Below are 17104 nucleotides of genomic sequence, written 5' to 3'. Positions count from 1 at the left end.
AAGTTCTCTCTGTGGGTCAGTTTCAGCTGGCTGTAGTTTATCATACATATATGCACAAGTTAATCCTAATGTTTTAGCAATAATAAGGTGTTTTGTCTGTTTGGATGTGCAAACCTTTGATATATTTAAAACTAAACGAAGAGGTAACTACTGTGACAAATATAATTCATACAATATCAAATATGAAAAATAAATAGTACTAATTGACTTCATAAATTATGATCCTGTATTCTCTTAGATTTAAATAGATGTTTTTAGGGGGGAAATCTGTCAAATTAATAATTTATATCAAAAATAATTTATACTTTGCAAGAACTTTCTGTAAACACATAAATTACTTCACAATAACCTACAGAAAAGTTGTTAAAAAACTCACTTCCTTCCGAATGTTGTTGGTCTTGATGATGCAGGGTAAAGTATTTTTATAGATAGTTACATGATTTTTTGTGTATAAAGGTATAACTGGAGCTTAAGACACAATTAGGCCCAAGTATTCCCTTCGTCCGTCCGTTTTCTTCCTCTTATCCGGGGTCAGGTCTCGGRGTCAGCAGCCTAAGCAGAGASACCCAAACTTCCCTCTCTCCAGCCACTTGGGCCAGCTCATCCAGGGGAATCCCAAGGTGTTCCCAGGCCAGCTGAGAAACATAGTCCCTCCAGCGTGGGCCCAAGTATTCAGTAAATATATTTTGTTGGATGTTTCCAACCAAATAACTGCACTTGTGCAATACAGCTGTGAACCAGAGAGCAGTGAATATCTATATTCAATGTGTTTCATTGAGTGACACATGTGCGATTCATGGTTATAAACAGCACGATCCCCTAACGATCACCGATATTTATAGTTTTTTCAGTCTTGAATTTCATACAAGGTGGTATTGAAAAGGTCTTAAAAAGTCTTAAATTTGACTTACTAAAACCTGCAGATACCCTGATATGGTTGTACAACGGAGCTTCTGCTATTTCTAGCCATGCTAGCGTAAACTATTATCGTATTATCTGAAAATTATTTTGTGCATTAGATTGAATGAACATGGTCTGGATAGCCCACAGACATGCCATAAACATTTCTAGGATCTATAATTGGTCCTTTAAACATTTTAAAGTATTACATGTGCTCATTACATTGCCTTATCAATGTATCATTTGAATGAACTGTCTGACATATAATAATAAAGAAAAATTTTGAAGCATTCTTTTGAGCAGTAGCAACAAAAAAATCAGATTTTGAGGGAAAACACCTTAAAATTTTGAATTTTTTCCTGTGAGCTAGCAATGTTTTTGTGTCTTTCCAACTGGGGAATCTTTATATACAAATAATATTTGAGGTTTCCTCTTTATATTGACATCAGAAATGACTCAATAAATTACATAAAATTAGGATTCAAACCAAACAGTAATGTATTATCATAACCAACAAGACAAATTAAAGTCATATCTCTGGATAAACTTGTATCAGAATGATCCAGGTATCAAAATGTAGCTTTTAAAGCCAGGAATCTGAAAATGTGATTAGGTCATTTTGACCAAATTTGACTTCATCGTCATTTCGATGTGATGTGCCACATTTAAAAATTTTAAAGGTTTTAAAGATTTCTTACCTCGTTCTTTCAGCAACATCCTCAGCATCCGTGCCACAGGGCCCTGGTTTGGGCCCCATCCCGATGTCTCAGTTTGGCACCATCTCCCGCCAGATTTCTCGTCACAACTCCTCCACCACCTCCTCTGCCTCCATGGTGTCGGCCACTGGCACTTACCGCCGTGCGCCTTCCGTCTCCTCCCAGCAGCCCCACATCAATGGAGGCCCAACCTTCCCACAGAACTCAGGTAGGAAGTCATTTATTTCATTTGATTTCAATTTTACTTTTAGAAGAAAGGAGCAAATAGTGTTATTCTAATGAGAATATGTTTTATTCTCGTTGTCATTTTACATATTAAATTAAATAGGCTTTTGTTTGCCTCCGAGTCTGGGGATTTAGGAGATACAAATGAGTCAACCTTGCTGGAGGCTACTGGAAGAAGAAACCACTGAGCTATATTTTCTAAAGTCGTCTAACTTTCTCTCTGTTTCTTAGATTTTTCATTGATTTTTTTCTTTGAGTTATAACATGATCAGTTGAATCAGTAGAGGAAGCTTCCTTCACTTGATAACAGGAGGATTTTTGGGATGTAAATCAAACTTAAGCAAGGTTTGTCTGCATTCTTCCTGTCTTCCTCAAGAGTGAAATTTATATTTGGTAACCACCACTTAGAATTTCTCCTCTAGTGGCTCCCGTCTTAAAGGACGGCCATCTTCCTTTGCAGAAAGCACCGAGAGAGGTGGCTGTTTATCTCGCCTGAGAGGACAAAGACAGTGTGTGTCACAGTCTCTCCAGCGTGTATTTGTAGTTACTACAGCGTTATTAAAGTAAAAGCAACTTTTGGATTTGTGGTGGCTGTGTTAGATGGGGTTCATTGATTTCACAAGTTAATGATGTAGATGGATGTGGCTCAGCGATGACAGCAGGCCTCAGTAATGAGGCATTCCTGCCCAGTGAGAGTACATACGCCCTTCCATTATGTGTGATTTATGAGTCAGACCTGGCTTGTCTTTGTGTGACATCATGTCTTTCAGGGAGGACACTGTTTGTCTGTTCATCTCTTTCTTTAGGACAGAAGAGCTAAAAAATATTTTTATAGGCAGAAAATGTAATGTAAAATGAACAAAATTAAATGAAACTGCAGCTTTGAAAAATTGTTGTCCATGGCAGAGCTTGTGCTGCTTTTGTGTTTTTTTTCTTTGCAGTGCTTTGTTTTTCTTTTTCCCGTATTTAAAGCTTTTTTGCTCAGTGCAGCTTTTCTTTTGATCCAACAGACCTTCAGACTAAGTCAGGATACATACTGTAGCTGCAGTATGTTTGAGCAACTAAGCACACATTTTGAAACGTAAATAAGTTTCTTGCCATGTCTTTCAGCACCATTTAGGTGCTCACAAGCTTTTTAGTTGTGCTTTTTAAATTTTTTGTTGACTTGCTGACTATCCCTCTTCTATTATGTTGTTTTTTTGTCCCCATCATATTCCTTGTTCGCTGTCACCTTCTCTCTGCTACTTCTTCATCTTGCCTGGATGTTGCTCCTTCAGTGTCTGTGGCTCCTCCGCCTCCTCCTCCTGTGGTCCAGCTGACCCCACAGATCCCTCTGACTGGATTCGTGGCCAGAATGCAGGAGAGCAGTAAGTAAAACCTCATACTCAGACACAGAGATGAGTTAATGAGGACACATATACTAGTCTCAAATATATGGCTACTGCCCTCAGTGCTCCAAAATCACCTCAGATATAAACATTTCTTTCTGTATTTCTTAAACGCATCACTTTTTCATGCTGTTGCAAGGTTGAAGTTGTCTGTCTGTTTCCATAGTGATGTGTTGTCTTGTGTCCTGTTCTTTCTGCCCATTAAAGAAAGAAAACATCTGATGTCTTATCCTGATTCACCAACACCCAGTATTATAGTCCCAAGTTCTATTAAATGTTAATACTGAAGTAGAGTACAACCTCAATTCCAATAAAGTTGGGATAAATTAAAACTGAATGCAATGATTTGCAAATAATTTCAACCTAAGTTAAAGCTGCATAGGTTCAAATGGATAAACTTTGTTTTTTGCAAATATTCACTCGTTTTGAATTTGATCCTGTAACTGTTCCCAAAAAGTTGAAACATGTTTACCACTGTGTTATCACCTTTCCTTTTAGTGTTTGTGAACTGATGACACTAACTGTTGAAGCTTTGTTGGTGGCATTCTTTCTCATTCTTGCTTAATGAACAACTTCAGTTGCTCAACAGTCCGGGGTCTCTGTTGACGTATTTTGCTCTTCATAATGCTCCACACATTTTCAATGGGAGACAGGTCTGGACTGCAGGCAGACCAGTCTAGTACCCACACTTATTTACTACAAAGCCACCCTGTTGTAACACGTGCAGAATGTTTCTTGGCATTGTCTTGCTGAAATAAGCAGGACGTCCTTGAAAAAGACATCACTTGGATGTTGTTTCATAACCTGTATGTACCTTTCAGCATTAATGGTGCCTTGATAGATGTTCAAGTTACCCATGCCATGGGCACCAAGGGTCGACATAAGAGCCTTTAGGTTGTCCTAGACAACCTATTTTTGTTTCATACAACCAGATCCCACCTCCAAGTTGTCTACTGGAAAAGGCCTAGATTAAAGTTAGTTATAAAAATGAAAGTGTAAAGAAAAACGTCCTAAAGCCATCCAGGATTTAAACTGACAGTTCTTTTAACAAATAAGGCCTGCGTCACACGGCAAGATTTTAAAATTGTCATCCGATTTTCAAATACTGAGAGAGGCCACACATGAAGATAAAAAAATCATGGCTATACCAGCTTTGGTCCTACAGTATGTGGTGTACAGCCTCATGGCAAGAGACAACACACCACACACGGACAGATATTTCATTCATGAACATTCAGATGTCAGATTTTAAATTGCGCACGACTTCTTGAAATCTCGCAAGAATTCAGATGTCAGAGGAAATAATCTTGTGTGACCTCCAGAGAGACGTGAGTTCAGAGTAAATAAACATTTGAGACGAGGAAGTAACAATATTGATCGTTTGTGGACTATTTTTTTATCAGAGGAAAACAATTCAACATGACTTTTAACATCCAGTGGGCTTTCTGCTGAGTCATGACAGGTTTTTTTTTGTTTGTTTTCTGTATTGGGCTCTGTAGGAATCCCCTCCGTGTTTACATCACCTCGCTTTCTGATTGGCTGCACGTCTCATTCAACAGGCTGCAGTTTGTTTATTTTCCGGTGAACACTACACACGCTGTGATATCGGGCCAAAAAAATCAAACATGTTTAATATCCCTGATTTGAGGTCAGAGTGGTCCCGACATCCTTCTGAGCCGACTAGATCACTCTTGACTCCCCACTAGATCACTCTTGACTCCCCACTAGATCACTCTTGACTCCCCACTAGATCACTCTTGACTCCCCACTAGATNTCCCCACTAGATCACTCTTGACTCCCCACTAGATCACTCTTGACTCCCCACTAGATCACTCTTGACTCCCCACTAGATCACTCTTGACTCCCCACCCACGGCAGGAATATCATAGCGATTCTGAGGTTGCTGTTCAATCAGAGCAGATTAATTAATTATCTGACATCTTTGTTTAGTTCAGTGTCTATATCTGAACCTGCCTCTGACCAGCTGCAGCATTTCATTTTTGGAAAGAAGCGACATGCTAGAAGTAAAGTGCCAACTTTAGGATTGATACGATCCGCGACTGACGTAGGACGGTACTGTCATATGATTCTGCGGATTGTCAGTCAACCAAAACAAGGAAAATGAATAGAAAAAAGATGAAGCAAACTGGACTTCTGTAGCTGAAGACGTGAAGTTAGTGTTTTTATTGATCCTTCACCCCCACCTCACTGATAAAGAAGTTGGATGTAGTTCATCACGATTTCAGACTGCAGTCACTTTGAAAAACTTCAGATATGTGTCAGATTCAGTCCAGCCGTCTCAGTCGTTGTGTCCTTGGGCAAGACACTTCACCCACCTTGCCTACTGATGGTGGTCAGAGGGTCCGGTGGCGCCGATGCATGGCAGCCCCACCTCTGTCAGTGTGCCCCAGGGCAGCTGTGGCTACAGTGTAGTTTGCCATCATCAGTGTGTGAATGTGTGTGTGAATGGGTGAATGTCTGTTAGTGTAAAGCGCTTTGGGGGTCCGGAGGGACTTGAAAAGCGCTCTATAAGTTCAGTACCATTTACCATTTACCATTTACATACTGAAAAGGTCTGGGTCGGATTTGAAAAAATCTGATTTATCACATTCAGGCTATCAAAAAAAAATAATAATAAATAAATAAATATCACATATGGGACAAAAAAAATCTGATTTGGGTCTCATTTGCCTGCAGTGTGACCATAGCCTCAGTTAAAACAATCTGCCCTTTCTGTTTTCTTTCAGTAACAGACAGCCCTGCCCCTCCCCCTCCACCTCCCCCAGAAGATATGAGCGTATTTGAGGAGCACACTCCCCCTCCACCTCCTCCACCTGTGGACTATGAAGAAGAAGAAGCTGCTGTGGTTCACTACAATGACCCCTATGCCGATGGAGACCCCCAATGGGCCCCCAAGGCTTATTTAGAAAAAGGTCTGAGCCAACAAAACAAAGATCTAGCTGGACTAGAAATACTGTACTTAAAATATATTTTGACTTGCACCTTTTGAAAACGCTTCTTTTTTGTATTTTTTTCTTTTTTCCCAGTTGTGGCTATTTACGACTACACAAAGGATAAAGAGGACGAGCTGTCCTTCATGGAGGGAGCCATCATCTACATTATCAAGAAGAACGATGATGGCTGGTTTGAAGGTGTCTGCAACGGCGTCACTGGACTCTTTCCTGGAAACTACGTTGAGTCAATCATGCACTATGCTGACTAACTAAAAAAAGGGATGACCCCCCCCCCAAATAATTGTAGGACTAGGTTTTGACCAGAAGGAAAGGTGTGTAGTCGTGACAACTGCTTCCATTTTTAACAAAGTGCCAGTAAAGTTGTTTTCTTGGAGGGCTTGTGTCAATTTGATCTGCAACATTGAAAAACATTGAATAGAGGGGAGCAGTTGTTTACACTGAAAGAGAGGAGGTAGAGACACTTTCCTGACCACTGTCACATCTTTATTTAAAGTTCAGCAGTTTACTTCTAAAGAAACTACATTCAAACTAAATTTCAGAATACAAAAGTAATTCTTAACAGGGAGTTTGCCAGTTTGGAGCTGGGGGGCTCTGCAACCTGAAAGGACTTCTTTTTTTCTTTTGTGTGGAAGATTCAGGCTGAAAACTTACATAAGGCAGAGTATTAAAATGTACTTCACTTTGTTTATTTGCACTGTAGACCGACTCTTCCTCGTGTTCAAGACGCACGTGTCTAAATTACATAAAAATGACTAAAGGAAAAACATCAAGTGTGATAAGACATGACTGGCTGTTCCACACTCTTGATGTCAAAAAAAAGTTTACGCTTCAGACAAAGGTGAATTTATAAATTTGCTTTCCTTTGGGGCTGCCATACAAATAAAACAAGTGTACAGAATGCTTTACAGAAACGAAAAGAAAGCAAGAAAAGTTCCTGCTTGGGTCTGGTGGTGTTCCTGTGCTCTAACCTGTATATAAACTGTAATGTGACAAACTGCCAGTTCAGTCTATGTTGGTGTGTTTCCATTAGCGTCAGTGGAGGTGGTGCCAACGTCCCATGCATTTGTTTTTTCAGTTCATTTCTACTTGAATGTCAGTTTTCCCATCAGTCACTTTGCCATTTTATCCAGGCAAACGTATTGTGTATAACTGGTTATTTTTTAATGTAAAGTTACAACTGTATCATTTTGATCCCGGTAACTGGTTTTAATAATGCTGTCCAGCTACTGTAGCAGAACTCCGCAGTGCGTTGCTTCAAAGTGGGAAGCAGTAGAAGAACATTTTGAGTTCATCTTCATATTGTTTCCTGTTGTGTTGTAGCTGCAATGATTGTTATCAACAACTGTGATGAGTCTGATTTCTGGCATGATTTTGTTCATAGTTTCAGCCATCCTTTAGAGCTGTTGTACTCTTTGAATGGTTATAAGTGTGGTGCTTTACAGTGGTGCTCAACAACCAGAATCACCAACACAAACAACCTCAAGAATAGTACTGCTCTGATTAGAATCATAGCAAAGGTGAGGTGGAGTTGGCTTCCTGATTTCAAACCTGGAGATGAACATTGATGATTTTGATTGTAAATAATCCTTCAATCATATCTGCATTGTGAATGTAGGTGACTCAGCAGTATTGTACAGTAGCCAATCATGGTTTTGATCCAGATTCTGTGCTGCATGATTGGCTGCATGAAAGGAAATCATTTTAATCATTAGGTTGTAAAAATGGAGGAATTATCAGCCCTGCAAAAATATTGGTGGTGCAAGTAAAAATTCAAAATATCTTTGAGGGTAAAGCCTGCCTCAGAAACTGTCACATACCACAAATTACAATTGTTAGGAGATTTTGACCAAGTGGGCTTCTGTTGAAAAGTTGATTATTAGCTGCAGATATTCTTGGAACATGTTTGGAGAAACCGCTTAATTTTGATCTAATTAGTGACAGCTAGGGATGGGCAATATGGACTAAAAAATGTATCACGATAATTTCTAGGTTTTTATCACGGTAACAATAAGCAACGATAAAAAATTGCACCGTCTTCAGGGTACAATGTTTGAACCATTGGATGCACATGGTCATCCAGAATGGTTCAGTAGTCCTTGGCAGTGACGCACTCATCTAGCACAAGTATTGGGCCAAGGGAATGCCATAATATGGCAGCCCAAACCATTACTGATCCACCCCCATGCTTCACTCTGGGCATGCAACAGGTACTCTTCTTTGGGGCTTCCCCACACCTTAACTCTCCTGGATGTGGGGAAAACAGTAAAGGTGGACTCATCAGAAAACAATGCATGTTTCACATTGTCCACAGCCCAACATTTGTGCTCCTTGCACCATTGAAACCAGTGTTTGCCATTGTTACGAGTGACCAAAGGGTTTGGCTATAGCAGCCCGGCTGTGTATATTGACCCTGTGGAGCTCCCGACGGACAGTTCTGGTGGAAACAGGAGAGTTGAGGTGCACATTTAATTCTGCCGTAATTTGGGCAGTGGTGGTTTTTCTGTTTTTTGGATACAATCTGGGTTAGCACCCGAACATCCAAAAGTCACCCATAATGTTGTGTGCATTGCAATATTTTTGGCAAAACTGTGCTCTTACCCTGCTAATTGAACCTTCATACTCTGCTCTTATTGGTGCAATGTGCAATTAATGAAGACTGGCCACCAGGCTGGTCCAGTTTAACCATGAAACCTCCCATGAAACCTCCCACACTAAAATGATAGGTGTTTCAGTTTCATTGTCCAACCCCTGTATATCAGCCTAATCTTTTGTATTATTAATCTATCACTACATCTCAAGACAGATCTTGAGAGCCCTAAAATAATATTAGAAGCCACTAAACGACATTAATTAATTTCAAGCAGTACACACATCAAACAAGTCTGAAATATGAGAACAAATATATTTATTTAAATGGTGTAAACAGCAAAAATAACTTGGCTTATGAAAATCACAAAGTAGTACAACTGTAAATACAACCTGATAAAAATAGTATTAAAATAATTTCAATAAATTCCAATGAACGTGTGAAAACTGAAATGCATTGTTGTGCAAGAATGCAGAAATAAGGCTGGTAGGAACATCTGTACATGCTTTACACCTTCTTTGGTCAAAAAGACAAACATAAACTGGATACGTGGCAGGATTTTATTGTTTTTATCACAATATGACAAATTATTACCATGCTGAAATTCTTTGACAGTACATTGCACAAGATAACATATTGCCCATCCCTAGTGACAGCTAATTGGAGTGGGACAAAAACTAAAATGGAATGATGCTGTCTTATTGACACCATCTACAACAGGTAAGATATTAATTATTCATAACTTTTTTCAAAGAACTCTGTCAAAATAAATAAAATACTCCTCTAAATGATTTACCACAAACTTGGATTTTGAAAGGGAATGTTTTTTGTATTCATTCAGCTTTTCAATGTCTTCAAAGTGAAGTTTTTGCCACTTCATCCCATTCTTGATTGTATTTTTCATTCTGAAGCCATTTTTTGTGAGAAAACAACTTTTTCTATCTAAAGTATTTACAACTTTGCATTCAATGTCTTTTTATGTCCAAGACTGCAGAATTATCCTTAACAGTTTGTATTTATGCTTTTTTTCATAAAAAAAGAGAGACAACCACTTCCATGCAGAATTTTATTTGTCATGTTAATTAACTTTTGGCATTTTAGGGCATCAAAACAAAAGAAGAGACACCTTTTATTCAGTGTTTTCTTACGATCAAATATGTAATAAAGAACAATAACAAAAAACAGACATTTCTGTAACTTAGATGTTTATGGGAACAGAATCTGGTGTTTGTCTTCAGTTTGTACATACAGCGTGTTCATTCAAATTTATGTACAGTCTTTTTGTAATAAACAGCTCATTGAAACAAATAGGATTATGCTGTTTCTGCAAAACAAATGACATGCTCACAGTTTGGTTTTTGCTCTTTTGTAGACTCCCCACCACAAACACACACACGCAAAGTTTACAAAAATAATTATTAAAAAAAAAATCAACAAATGAAAATCAATCATTGCTTTTCAGTTCAACAGAATCAAAAATCTAAAAACCTGTGTTTACATTTTTGTAGAACCCATGATCTGTGACTGAGACCAAGCTTTCTGACGCTGGGCAGCACGTTTTGCTCCAGAACACACTGATAGTCTTGAGTTTTCATTGTGCCCTGTGCAGATTCAAGACACCCTGTTTCAGAGGCAGCAGATCAGCCCCAGAGCAGGACTGAGCGTCATCCAAACTAGGGTTGGGCAATATTGGCAAAAAAAATAATCACGATTAATTTTGGTATTTAGCCGATAACGAATAATTTGACGATTAAGGCTGGAGTCCCTGGACACCCTTATGTCCTAGTCACTTGACCAATTAGGAAAGATTTGCTCTTCGTAAAAATCTGTTCCAGATTGTGTCAAAATCACAGACTTCAGGCTGTACATCAATTTTTAAGTTGTGTTGATAAATAAATTACAGAACTTATTTTTTAAATGTTCTTCATATTTGAAGTGGAGAGGAGCATCGAGCAGACTGACTGGAGATTAATCGTATCAATTGTCAAGTGCCAAAAAATAATCGATTAATGTTTTTCTCACGATTAATTGCACACGATATGATTATGCCCAACCCTAATCCAAACAGTACGTAAAGTGTTCTTTTCTTTGTGTGTTTTAGGTTGGGGTCTGTGGAAAATGGAATGGATATGAATTGTTGCCAAAAAGTTCCAGTTTTGTCTCATCAATCCAGAGGACATTCTCCCAGAAACTTTGAGACTTGGAAATGTGCCTTTCATTGAACCGAAGTCTCACTTTTTTATAATTCTCTTCGGTTGTCTTCCTTTAAATCCATTTTGGCTCAGACAGTGACCGATTGTGTGCACTGACACTGATGTACCTTGGTCTTAGTGTTCACCTCTAATGTCTTCACCACCCATTATTATTAGGTACACTATTTAATTTGTTTGGTTTTCAGAATAATTCTAACCACAATTTGAAAGCAACAGTTTTATCAGTTTAACTTTAGTAAAAAGAAAGATTCTTATTAATAATTTGGTCAAGGATCTTTTCGGGGCCACATAATTCAATTTTGTGAGAAAAGTACTTGTGCAGTTCCACCACTTCAGACTGGACGATAGCCATTGTAAAAAAACAACAACAACAAAAAAAACGTAAGCATTGTTTCAGAGGTTAGTTGGAGGAGGAGGGATGAAGTCAGGTGGTGGCTCATTTGGGTAATCTTCCATGTTTGAAGAACCTGAATGTGAGTTTTCCAGTGAGGTGTGACCATTGGGACTGTCTGTAAAGATGAATTAAAATCAATATTTAGTCAGCACCAGTTTACTGTTCATCTTTAACTAACTGTGAAATATCAGTTGATGGCTAACATTCAGTGACTGAAAGAAAAAAATGTATACATTTAACAAATGAAATCCTGTATCTTCACGTTCTTGTTCTTACCTTTATATGCAGGAGATGGGAAACTTTGAAAAGTCGACGCTTTCTTCACTGCAGCCTGATAGTTTTTATACAAGATGGTACCATACTGAAACACAAACACACCCATGTAAACTCATTGTAGACGATGACATGCATGTTGTGATTGAGCTGTATCTATCCCTTTCACACACATGATAATCACACCTTGGCTATTCTGATAGAGATGACCCAAAGCAACAGAGTGTGTTCCTCTTCACAGCACAGGAACTTGATATAGGGAGACTCCATCTGGATATGTGGATGCTGAACGCAGAGAAAAGACAAAATTATTACTCAATAAAATGATTCTGCTGATTTAGTGCTGCAGGTCACTGAACTGAGTAATCTTGGGGCAAAAAGGCTCAAACGGCTGAAGCAGATGTGAAAATATGAGTTTAGTTTTAACTGTGGATTGAACCTGCAGAACACAGTAGAATTGTGAATTTTTTTCTGACATGTTCAACAGAGAGATGATGTCCTAAATTTTTACTGCTTGTAAAGTTTGTCTTTTATCCAATGGGTGTAATAAAAGTGAGGAAGAATTGCCTCTTTTCATAGAGGCTGTGTTTATTGTTAGAAATTTTGGACTTTTTGAAGTAGGGTTCTGTGGAAAAAGTTATAAATTAAATTATAACTTTCCTGTTGAAGATATTTTTGAACCATTGGCAGTTTTAAGGGGTGGCAGGGATTGGCAGCTGCTCTTATGGGAAAAAAACCCATTGAGCCACCCAGGTTTTTACCCTATTTGTCGGCTAGTTAATACATTTTGGTACATTTTGTTGTTGAAAGTCACAAATGTTTATATCTGACCAAACTGATGGGCCAACAACTAGTCTGAGCAAAGCCAAGATCAAATTGTGTTACTGTTTAGTAATTTCAAACAAAACTAGATACCGTATAGCGGTAACATAATGACACTGGCCGTCCTGGGGTGGGTTCAGCAGGGGCCAGTGCCCCCTAACACTGAGTCTGGACCCGCCTGTGCCCCCCTCCCCTCCCCTCCGAACGAAGATTGTAGAGTAATTATTAATATTTTCATATTGTGCCGATGCAAAAGGCGGAACCAATGCGCGTGGCTCAACATTGTAGTCGAATCCTTTAGTGCGTTGCACCACTGTAAACAGCGGGCGGCCAGTTCATTGATTTGATTTGATTTGATTTATTGATTCAACAGGAAAAGATTACTAAAAATCAAGCCTGACTCAGCATAATTACTGTTTTACAGCAGGTTCCTGTTCTGCAGCACATAAAACACTCAGAAATACAGCATCACAATCACATCCTTATACACCATAGACACAAAGACAAACAAGCATTCCAGATTTCAGGAAGGCAGCATTTGCAAAATAGAATGTCTAAATATGAGCACAACAAAAAGTGTCCAGCAGATGGCAGACAAGATTCTTCTTAAAGGGCTGTAGTTTTGAAATGGACTTTATGTTTTGAGGAATGTCATTCCATGCTTTAGTATAAACATAGAAGAAAGACCTCTGGCTATAACAGTTTTTAAAAGTTGGTAATATCAGTTGTCCTTTTGTAACAGATCTAGTTGAACGACCACTTCCAGAATTTGATTTGGGCAACAATGCACAGAGTTACATAATTGGCACCTTGGAAGATCTGAAAATATAAATTAATACCACTATACAAAACATACTTCTGAAAAGTCAAGGCATCAGACAATGAAAGAACTGTACAGTGATGAGGCCAACCAGGAAGTTTTTTTTATGAATTTTGTAGGCCCTGTTGTAGAGCCTAACTATGGGTTCTAAGATTTCATTTGTTGTAAGAGACCAAACAGGTAAACAGTATGACATGGTTGAAAGTATAATGGCATGAAGATAGATATTTGAAACAGAAGATGTCAGATTGGATCTAATTTTCGAATAAACGTATAATTTCTGTTTCAACTAAGTGGTTAAGACGTACATGATCACGATAAGTCAATTGAGAATCCAAAGTAATTCCAAGATATTTGTAGGTAGTGACAATATCAAGGGGTTTGTTTAAAAAAGTGAGTTGATTTGTTATATTGAAATGTCTCCTGGGTGAGGAAAAATACATGCACACAGTTTTTTTTAACATTAATTGACAAAAGATTATCTTGAAGCCAACCATGAAATGTCTGAATATCTGCTTGTAACTGACTATTAATAGATTCAATATTGAAATCAGACAAAAAAAGAACAGTATCATCAGCATACATTAAAATATTTGAATACTTCAATACTTTTGGAAGGTCATTTATGTATAATAGGAAAAGCAATGGGCCCAGTATGCTACCCTGCGGAACTCCCACGGAACAGGGCAGAGACCCGGACACAGAGCTTCCATGTTTCACAACCTCACACCTATCAGTCAAATAAGAGGAAAACATTTGTATTGCAGTGATGAACGTTGAAAAGAAATCAACTTTTGTAAGAGAGTATAATGATCAACTGCGTCAAACGCTTTACGAAAATCAATATATACAGCACCAGTTACTTGACCTTTGTTCAAAGCAGCACGTATTTGTTCAGTGAATAAAATTAATGCAGACATGGTTGACCTTGACATGCGAAAACCATGTTGGCTATTGCTTAGCATATTATTAGCTTCTAGATGCTGAAGTAGTTGATTAAATAAAGTTTTCTCAAGTAACTTAGAAAAAATAGGAAGAACAGAAATTGGCCGATAATTTGAAACTTCTGTTGGATCACCAGATTTAAAAATGGGAGTAATCTGAGCAAACTTCCAGGCATCAGGGAAAATAGACTGCACAATACATAAATTAAGCAAATTATGAAACAATGGTTAAAAAAGTGTTGGCATGCATTTTCAAGAAATCCATAAGTCAAATGCATGTGAGCCATTTAGAGATTGGAGTGTATTCAAAACATCACTGTGAAATTTCAGAAAATGAAAATTGCTTTGAAGTATCAGGACATTTAAATAACTTTAAACTATTAGCTTGTCCCGGTAATAATGTCCTTACTGAAGAAATAAAATATTCATTAAATAAGTTAGCAATTTTTTTCATGAGCAGAAACAAGAAGTCCATTTACTGAGATTTGTGAATTGTTATTAAATGTTTTATTGTTACTTTCACTTGTCACTGACTTAATCGTTTCCCATAATGTTTTTGGATTCTTACTGGCTGAAATAATTTGATTTTTAAAATATTGTTGTTTGGCTTTGCGTAATTCAGCAACACTTTTATTTCGGTAACTGTTTAAACGAGACCGATTTGGTGAAAAAGAAGAACGCGAAGTTACCATCCACGATTATCACAACAAACAATATTGTATTGTTACAAGGTAAGAATTCTTGTGGTTGGCTAACTTTATGAACTTTAATAGCGGCCTGTCAGAACAGGAACAGGCTTTATCGTATGCTTGAGTTGATTTCATGCTTAGCTAACGCTAGTTAACCTGCTGAAATCACAATCTAAATGCTCGGTTGCTGAAGTGTGTATTCCTCTCCATTGCATGTTGTGTATAGTTCAAAATGAAGAGAAAAAAGGACATTACGTCCTATTTCTGCACAAGAAAAACGAATAAGAATGAGGCAGACACTGAGACAGAGCCAGACGATGATGAGAGAGTGAAGAGAAGCAAGTTAAGAGCGCCACAGAGAGTGATCCGGAGGACTTGGGACATGTTCAGAGAGAGGGCACAGAGATGGAAAGAGAAACAGACGAAGATCCTGAAAGTGAGGAAGCTGAGACTGAGATACCAGCAGAGTGTGAGACACAGACAGATAATATATGTAGGGATGTGGATAAATGTTTAATCCTGCACCAATATTAAATCTGACAGCAGATTCCAAAAGAACATTTCAAACCAAACAAAATATCACCAAAATCATATGATTATCTCAAGTAGCCCCTCATCAGAGCTAAACAACAAACAAAATATGAAGCTCCTATGTTGAACAGTTTCTGAGTTATAAGCATTTTTGCATGTCCTGACACCCACTCTTTGAAAAGAGCCCCCTCCTCAAATATGGGGTCTATCATAAAACCGTTGGCTGGTGCAGTGTAGGTCAGACTCATCTACAGTCCTGCCAAATTTCATGTTGATTGGTGCAGCCGTTGTTGTGCTACGGTTGACCAAAATTCACAGAACGAAAATAAATAAATAAATAAATAATTAAATAAATAAATAAATAAAAACGGTGTGAAAACAAGATGACTCCCACTTACGCTTCACGTGCGGGGGTCATAAAAATTCATGTAGACTCCATTTAATCAATCTTTACATTGATTGCTGTTAAATGATTATCAGCTATTATTCACGTACAGTTTTATAAATGTTTGTAAAGGCAAACACTGACTGCAGTAATAGCTGTAGTACTTCCTGTGCAACCTGGTACACTTCCTGCAGGAATTTCATGATATTATTGCTGGATTTATAATGAAATGCAAAACTGACATCAGTGTAAAACTTTTAAAGGCAGCATCTGCAGAAACTGCTATGAAATTTTAAAAACATTATTTTTTTATTTCACCATTATTTAACCAGGAAATCGTTGAGATCTCAGATCTCTTTTTCAAGGGAGGCCTGGGCCTGAAGTCATCCTATTGTACATGTTTTTGGAGTGTGAGGAAACCCGGAGTACTGCTGACAATTTTGCATGCATGGTAATCACAGGAGAAACATGGTGATATTCCTGCAAGAAGGGCCTCTGCCTACATGGAAGTGCTACAGATAGCTGCTGTCACTGTGGCAGGAGGGTTTTGGCTTCAGGAATGCAGGACTGCTGAGAAACCAACTGGTTGTCCTCTCCCCCTTGTCCAGAGGATCTCCAAAGTCCACCATCATCATGGTCAACACCTGCTCTCCAGCAGAAGGTACAGGAGCATTAAGAGTCCCACCAACAGACTCAAAAACAGTTTGAAGTAGTTTGAAGGGAATACTGACAGAATACATGGACAGGTGCTGATGAGTAAGTGGAGACATGGGCTGGACTGGGAGCAAGTGAGAGTGAGCGTGGCAGATGGAGTGGAACAGGGATGAGTTCAAACAGGTGTCATTATTACAGGTAATGAGTGGAGGACAGAGGTGCCTCTTAAAGACGTTACAGATCTGTGAGCAGAAATATTGCTTCTTTGTTGACCAAATACTTACTTTCCACCGTAGTTTGAAAATAAATTATTTTAAAACATCAGACAATGTGATTTTTCTACGTTTTCTCATTTTGTCTCTCATAGTTGAGGTCTAACTATGATGTCAATTACAGTATGGCGCGGTATGAGGGCCAAAATTAAGACTATTGCGCAACCAGCGGTAGTTACATCCTTGTAGCAGGAGGCTATTGATCTGATTAATGATAGGCCGGCACCGCTAACTGAGAGGCTGGCTCCGGTAACTGAGAGGCCGGCGCTGGCAAATGAGAAGGAGACTATTCATTTGTGTTAGCATTGGAGAGGC

General features: G+C 38.5%; 2 protein-coding genes across 3 annotated transcripts in view; one reads left to right on the top strand and one right to left on the bottom strand.

The window, feature by feature from the left end:
- LOC106526794 (abl interactor 1) overlaps positions 1-7562 on the top strand; it is a 35568-nt gene extending 28006 nt beyond the window's left edge. For both annotated transcript variants that reach the window (XM_014021478.1, XM_014021477.1), the window contains 4 exons: positions 1612-1824; positions 3119-3208; positions 5978-6163; positions 6278-7562. In XM_014021478.1, the coding sequence (XP_013876932.1) occupies positions 1612-1824; positions 3119-3208; positions 5978-6163; positions 6278-6453 (665 nt within the window). In that variant the 3' untranslated portion in view covers positions 6454-7562. The remainder of the gene's footprint in view (positions 1-1611; positions 1825-3118; positions 3209-5977; positions 6164-6277) is intronic.
- Positions 7563-10821: 3259 nt separating this feature from the next.
- The window catches only part of LOC106526780 (amyloid beta A4 precursor protein-binding family B member 1-interacting protein), a 26359-nt gene continuing 20076 nt past the window's right edge, over positions 10822-17104 (bottom strand). Inside the window, exons 10-11 of the mRNA XM_014021461.1 lie at positions 11859-11957; positions 10822-11760 (exon numbers count right to left, since the gene is read on the bottom strand). Of these exons, the coding sequence (XP_013876915.1) occupies positions 11635-11760; positions 11859-11957 (225 nt within the window). The 3' untranslated portion in view covers positions 10822-11634. The remainder of the gene's footprint in view (positions 11761-11858; positions 11958-17104) is intronic.

The sequence above is a fragment of the Austrofundulus limnaeus genome, unplaced genomic scaffold, assembly GCF_001266775.1.
Source record: "Austrofundulus limnaeus strain Quisiro unplaced genomic scaffold, Austrofundulus_limnaeus-1.0 Scaffold294, whole genome shotgun sequence".
Lineage (NCBI taxonomy): Eukaryota > Metazoa > Chordata > Actinopteri > Cyprinodontiformes > Rivulidae > Austrofundulus > Austrofundulus limnaeus.
This window is presented reverse-complemented; position numbering and strand designations above follow the sequence as displayed.